General features: G+C 29.4%; 1 protein-coding gene across 1 annotated transcript; it reads left to right on the plus strand.

The window, feature by feature from the left end:
• Nucleotides 1-1,587: 1,587 nt before the first annotated feature.
• On the plus strand, nt 1,588-3,897 carry LOC136074715 (uncharacterized). The gene is made up of 3 exons (XM_065787056.1): nt 1,588-2,261; nt 2,382-3,024; nt 3,127-3,897. The coding sequence occupies exons 1-3, from the start codon at nt 1,588-1,590 to the stop codon at nt 3,895-3,897; spliced, it is 2,088 nt and encodes a 695-aa protein (XP_065643128.1).
• Nucleotides 3,898-7,264: the final 3,367 nt, after the last annotated feature.

The following is a 7,264-nucleotide window of genomic DNA, read 5'->3' on the forward strand; positions in this document are numbered from 1 at the left end:
CAGCCAGGTGATGTACTTATAACAGAGGGTTACACAATAGCGTTTAGTGTCAAAAAATACATAGTAATGAAATTTAATAACATTTTGCTTAATGTTGTTACTTATGTTCTGTTATATATGAATGTTATCTTACTTAAGTTATGTTATATACATATTATATTAACTTATGGTGTGTGCTATTGTTGTGTGTTGTTGCTGTGATGCTTTTATTTTTATGTTTTAAGTTGATAGACATTTGGCTTATCTTCATGTTGGTGTCTATTGTTAAAAATAGTAAATAGGTAATTTTATTAAAAATCACTGCTTTTAATCATTCACTAAAAGCCAATACAAGTTATTTTGCCATATATACAATTTGTTTTATGCCAATTTGATTTTTTGTCTTTAGTGCTGTTTACTACATGATTTTGCTATAAGTATTTTGGAATCATGATGTTTCAGCATAAATTATTTTGTAAAAGCTAACATAAAATAATAATATTTTACAACTACTACTCTGGTAAATCACAACAGCTTTTCTCTATAAGGTGCATTGATTTTCATTTTTTGTATGTAATGCTTTTCTTATTTATTTACTTATTCATTACATTTTTTATTTTAGATTTATCAGATAATGTATTAATGTGGTATAGAAGAACGAAATATTGTAAAATTTTGTGAATTTTTGAAAGAAACGTTTACTAATAATAATTTTTTTTGAAAAAATAATTTTTAAGTTTGCAACAAAGGGTTTTTTTTTTAATTTTTCTTTGTTAGCAGTATGTTTATTATTAGAATTGCATGTTTTTAATAATTATTTTTATTACTATTTGCTAAGCTAATTGTTTTTCAAACATCTCCTAGCTGATATATATATTTTTTTAAAGTCATAGGATTATTGTATAATTTATTTTAAATGACAGTCTGTTATATATAAAAATGATTTGTGTGTACTATTTAGAGTAGAAAAAAAATTATATAGGAAAGATCGCAATCTTCAGAATTCGTTTAAGATTTTTTGTTTCTACTTTCAATTAAAAGTGAAGTTTAAATGGATGATATTAGGATAGAAGCAGATATTAGTTTAGAAAATGGAAATATTAGTAGCCATGAAAAAGATAGACTTAGGCGAGATGAAATTAATAATGGACAAAATGCTGCTCAGCAAGCAGCAAATAATTCGAACCCAAATGAAGAGAGCTTTGTTAGGCGAGTTGAAAATAACTGTCGCAGAAATGAAAGAGATAGGCTTAAGCGAGATGAAATTAATAATCAACAAAATGCGAGATTTGCTTCTAGATACAAAAGAATGCATTGTATAGCAAGAAATAATACTATTCCAGATTATAATTGTTTAGGAGAAATGAATTAATGAATTATATCTTTCAGCATTAGGGTGCTAAGAAATTTCTTGATGAAACACATTTTTTATGTTGCCATAAGGGAAAGGTAGTTTTGTAGCAACCTTTACCATTTCCACAAGGTTTAGAAGATTTATTTAAAGGAAACTATGCAGATAGAAATGCCAATCTGAATTTTTTTAAATATATTAGAAATTATAATGCCTGTCCTTCTTTTGCTTCATTTGAAGCTAATGTAGTTCAACCCATGAATCATGGGCCGCCATGTTTTAGAAGATGTGGTCAAGTTTTTCATCGTATTGGTAATTTAAGACCAAATCAAGATGTTCCGCTGAAATATTGTCAACTATACATCTATGATCCACTTGCAGCAGTAAATTTTAGAATGCAATTTCGTGGCAATGATCTTTGCTTAAATGATTTAATGTTTCGATTGCAAACTATTATTAGTGAAGAAAACCCATTTGCTCTTGCATTTAAATACATGGCTGAAGTGGAAGATGAAGAAATTCGTCAAGCAGCTCTAAAAGGTCGCTCAGTGTCAGTTGTAAAAATGTCTTTACTTAAAGGGTATGATAGACGTCGCTATAATGTCCTTTCACATAACGAAGTTGCAGTTGTATTTGTTGGTGAAGATGGTGCACCACCTGTTTCCAGGGAAGTTGTTATTTACCCAAGAGGTCATCCTCTTAAAACTATATCACGTATGTCTGCCAACTTAGATCCAATGGTTTATCCTCTATTTTTTCCGAGTGGTCATGCTGGTTGGCATAATCAATTGGTTCATAATCCTGAACAAACCACATTGGTTAGAAATCGTGTTACATTATCTCAGTATTACAATTATAAACTTTCAATTAGACAATTTTTTTCTTCACTCTTTTATGGCAAAAAACTGTTTCAGCTATATGCTGTTGATGCGTATGTGAAAATTGAAGGCCAGCGCCTTGGTTTCATCAGAAATAACCAAAACAAACTGAGGAGCGAGCTTTATAATGTCTTACACGAACATGTAAACAAGCTTTGAAATGATCGTGTTAGACCAGGGCGTGTTGTAGTTTTGCCATCAACTTATGTAGGAAGTCCTAGAGTTTTAAAAGAAAACTTTGAAGATGCTATGGCTATAAATAAAATGTATAGTAAACCAGATCTTTTTATTAATTTCACTTGCAACCCAAAATGGCGCGAGATAACTGAAAATTTATATCCAGGTCAGATAGCAAATGATAGACCTAACTTGGTTATTCGAGTATTTAAACTCAAATTAAATAACCTTCTCAATGACATTTTTAAGCACGGTGTATTAGGGAAAGTTGTAACACATGTTCAGGTTATTGAGTTTCAAAAGCGTGTTTTGCCACATTTTCATATTTTACTTCACTTTGCAAATGATGATAAGCTTGAAACAGCTCATGATATCAATAATTTAATATCTGCAGAAATTCCAGGTCCGATTGTTAATCGAGACCTTTATGACGTCGTTAAAACTTGCATGATTCATGGTCCATGTGGCATACTGAATCCAAATTCTCCCTGCCTGAAAGATGGGGTGCGCAGCAAAATCTATCCTAAAGAATCTAATGCTAAAACAGTAGCAGTTCATAATGGTTATCCACGCTATAGACGTCGTGATAATAGTTTGGTTATCAATCTTAAAGTTAACAATTTAAATAACCGCTCGGTGGTACCTTACAATCTATGGTTATCAAAGAAATATCAAGCTCACATTAATTTTGAAGCTTTCATGTCTGTTAAGGCTGTTAAATATTTGTACAAATATATATAGAAGGGTCACGACTGTGCCAATATTTTAATAAATGAACAAATTAATCATGATGAAGTAAACACTTTTTTAGATTGTCGTTATGTAAGTGTACCTGAAGCATTGTGGCGAATTTTCGAGTATCCAACAAGTTATTTGTCACACTCTATTATAAGCCTTAAAGTTCATCTACCTGAAAATCAATTAGCGTATTTTAGAGAGGGAGCAGAACAAGTGGCTTTAGATCGTGCAGCTCAACGTGATAAGCACCTAACGGCATGGTTTAAGTTAAATACTGAAAATGAAAGAGCACATTGCTATTCGTATGTAGACATTCCTTATCACGTTATACTTGATGATAAACATTGTAAATGGAAGGTTAGACAAAGGGGTGGTAACAGGGTGATAGTAAGAATGTATAAAGTTAATCCAACTGGAGAATTATTTTTTCTTAGACAGTTACTTTTGAAATTAAAAGGTGCATTATCTTGGGAGGATGTGCGTACTGTTAATGGTATTGTCCTTGAAACATTTCGTGAAGCATGTGTTTTGAAAGGTTTGTTGCAAGATGACACTAAATGGCAGAATACTCTTTCTGAGGCGGTTTTAACATGTATGCCAAAGCAAATTAGACAGTTGTTTTCAATTATTTTGACCCTTTGTGAACCTGACAATCGTTTGCATTTCTGGAATACATGCAAAGCTTTTATGATGGAAGATTTCATTCACCTCTCAGTCCCACTTCTAATAGCTGAACGAGCTACTCTTCATCAAATTAAAATTTTAAAAGGTTAAGTAGATATTTAACGTCTACACATTTAAATGCTTCTATTGTTTAGACACAGGATTGAAGACTGAAATAAGTCAGTGTTTTTGCTATTAGGTATTTGTTAATAGGAATTTGTTTATTTGTATTGTAACTGGAATTTTAAGACATCAAGTGCTTAAGCTTTATTTTCTTTTTTCTTTTAGGAGATTTGGAAAAAAAACTAAGTATAAATTACATGATTAATATAGTTAAATAAATAAAGCATTTATAGCTGTACCTCAAAAGTCCAAGTCAGTTGTCTCATTTTAGAAATTGTCCAGGAGAGGGTAAATAGTAAAATAATTAGTCTTCATTGGCTTTTTCTTGATGGTTAAATTTGTGTTATTTTTTTCGTGTTTTATTTAATTTGTCTTGAGACACATAAAACATAACTTTGACAAAAAGAAAAAGTTAAACAAAAAAAATGAAAAGTCATTTCTGGACTACAGACGTTTTTCCTTTGAACATTGTGGCGACACCAGACCCTTTATATTGACCAAACTTTGTTTCACATTATTGTTGGAAAACAGTCTTTATACCTATAAAGATACTGAAAAAACTAAAAAGGTCTCATACATAACTCATTTCCACAAAAAGACTGGACAACCGACCTTTATCTTCTGAAGTGCAGATATTAAAACTTAAAGTTTATTTTAGTTTATAGTTAATTTTTGTTTAGTTTTTGTTAGTTTTAGCTTCAGTTATCTTTTTTCTTACTTTAGACAACTTCATGGGAGTAATGAGGGAAATAGGTAAAAAAAATTATTATTATATTTTTATTTATATGTAAATATTAATCTATCAATTATTCTGAGGTATATTTTTTGTCTTTAGTGTCTGGTAGAAGCATAACTGGTAGGGCTGTGTTTTAAATTTTATACATTTTAAAGAAATTTGATTGATTTGCTTGTAAAAAATACTTTTCGTTTATATCTTTTACAAACTTACAAATAAAATTAGCTGGAGTAAAGTTTTTTGTATATTTATACATGAAATTAGCTGTTGATAATTAGTTATTTCATAAACGTTCATCGTTGTCATCTCTGTCATTAAGGATTTAGTGTGTTCCCCTCGGTTTTCCCAGTATATAATTTCACACGCATTTTTTGAAACACTGTAATTTCTTAAGTTTTGTAGGCTGCATGCTACCCCATGTAATATTGACATAATTAATAAAACAATGAAGGAAAGAGAGGTATATTAATTTAAGACACAGCGTATTAACATGAGGACGAACTCGGTACATCAAACCGATATTTTTACTAACATTTTTTGTAAATATTTTATATGAAGAAGCCAATAAAAATGCTTGTTAACAAGTATTTCTAAGAACTTTATAGAGTCTTCCTGTTTTATTTTTTTATTATTTAAAAATAGATCAGGAAATTTAACGGGAGGGTTTAACATTTGCGACTTTTTTGAAATAATGTATAACTTAATATTTTAACGTTTTATCAGAGTTCATTTGCTGTAAACCCATGTTATTTAATTCAAATTTCATGTCGGCATAAAGTTGCTTGATACTATGATTGGAAAGATAGGGCCAACAACACCAAGAGGCCAGAGGAGCATTTGTCCCTCCCCCGACACACACTTTTTTTCTAAATGAGCTTTTTTTTTATTTCAAAAATTCAAGATATGGAGACTTTTTTTAGAAATTGATGATTGTGCCCCTCCACTTTGAAACTCGTGCTGTCGGCCGTAAAAGAAAGAGATTTGTATCGTCTGCAAACATAATTGGCTGTAATTTGACCGATGCATTACTTAAGTCGTTTATGAAAACTAATAATAAGAGAGGGCTTAGTATTAATCCTTGTGGTACTCCACGCGAGATTTTAAGTATTCCGTATTCCTTGTTTGAACATATTGTTTTCTATCAGTAAGATAACTTTTAATCCAATTGTAGTCCTTATTAATACCTCTTAATACTTTAACTTTTTTATTAAGATGCAACGACCAAGAGTGTCAAAAGCTTTAGTTAGATCAATAAATATACCTAAGATAAATTTTTTTTCATTAAAGTCATTATTTTTTTCGATCAACTAATTCAATAATGGCATGTTCAGTTGAATGATTTTTCTGAAATCCAAGTTGATTTAGATAAAAAAATCGTTTTTTGTAAAACGGTCAAGATTTTATTACAAGTTACATGTTCAAATATCTACAAAAGTACAGAAAGCAATGATATAGGCCTGTAATAGGAAATATTAGAATGATAATTTTATAAATTGGAACTACTTTTCCGAGTTTTAGTACCTCAGGAAATATTCCTTGATTTAAGGAAAGCTTGACAATATAGAACAAACCGTCTACTAATGCTTTTTTTTAATTAAAATTAGTATATTACTGGGTGTATTGTCAAATTCTGATGGCTTTTTTTTTTTTTTATGAAAAAAAAAGCTGTTTCAAATTCTTTTGGTGTCAAGTCAAAATCATGCAACATTTTTTCATTTGACGGTCTTAGATAGGTTTTATAAGAATAAGAGGATGGCGTAATTTTGTTAGCTAGATCAAGTCCAACATTTGTTAAATATATATTAAACTCTTCAGATATTTCTCCAAGACATAATATATTATCATATTTATTTTGATTCGTTTTGGTTGCGAAGAAGTTTTATTTTTAGTTTTTCCTAATATATCATTGACAACTGCCCATGTTTTTTTAGTACCAAGCTACATTTATTAAATTGTTTACTGTAATATTTTTTTTAGTTTTTTTTTTAGAAGATCTATATAAAAGTATTTATATATTTAATAATTTTTTTCATTAGTTGAACTATTGTTTTGAAGAAATTTATTATATAGTTTTTTTTTGGTTTTAGAGTATTTTATAAGTGTTTTATCCATCCAAGGAATAATAAGTGTTTTTATTTTTATTTTTAATACTTTAACTGGACAAGCTTCATAATAAAATCTCTTGAAATTTTGTTTTAAATTAAACTATATCCTACATTTGCCTTTTAACTTCAGTCCAGTTCTCTATATATACTTTGTATGTTAGATTGTTTTGATATAAGTTGAAAAGTTGCGTTTAATTAAATTTAAACTTTTGGGCTGATCATTTGGAAGAACTTTTATATTTTTGTGTTTACGTATATTGGAAATGGATCACTATATCAGTCTTAAATATCCCTGTCTCAAATGAAGTTTCTAATTATTTGTTAATAAAAATATTATCTATCGCAGTTGCGGAAGTTCTATATATCCTAACCGGTTTATAAATTACAGACAAAACATTGTATTTGTATGACATGTCAAAAAAAAATCTTGTTCTCGGAATTTTCTGATATGTTAGGGCGTTCAAATTTTTGTAACCAAGGTAAAATAAATTTTTTTTTCTTTGTTTTTAAAATA

This window comes from Hydra vulgaris, chromosome 01, assembly GCF_038396675.1.
Source record: "Hydra vulgaris chromosome 01, alternate assembly HydraT2T_AEP".
In the NCBI taxonomy this organism is placed as follows: Eukaryota; Metazoa; Cnidaria; class Hydrozoa; order Anthoathecata; family Hydridae; genus Hydra; species Hydra vulgaris.

Coding starts and splice junctions, on each gene's coding strand:
- LOC136074715 (XM_065787056.1), top strand. CDS start 1,588: ATGAATCATGGGCCGCCATGTTTTAGAAGATGTGGTCAAGTTTTTCAT. Junction 2,262..2,381: donor CAGCTATATGCTGTTGATGC/GTATGTGAAAAT, acceptor TGATCGTGTTAG/ACCAGGGCGTGTTGTAGTTT. Junction 3,025..3,126: donor ATTTAAATAACCGCTCGGTG/GTACCTTACAAT, acceptor AAATATATATAG/AAGGGTCACGACTGTGCCAA.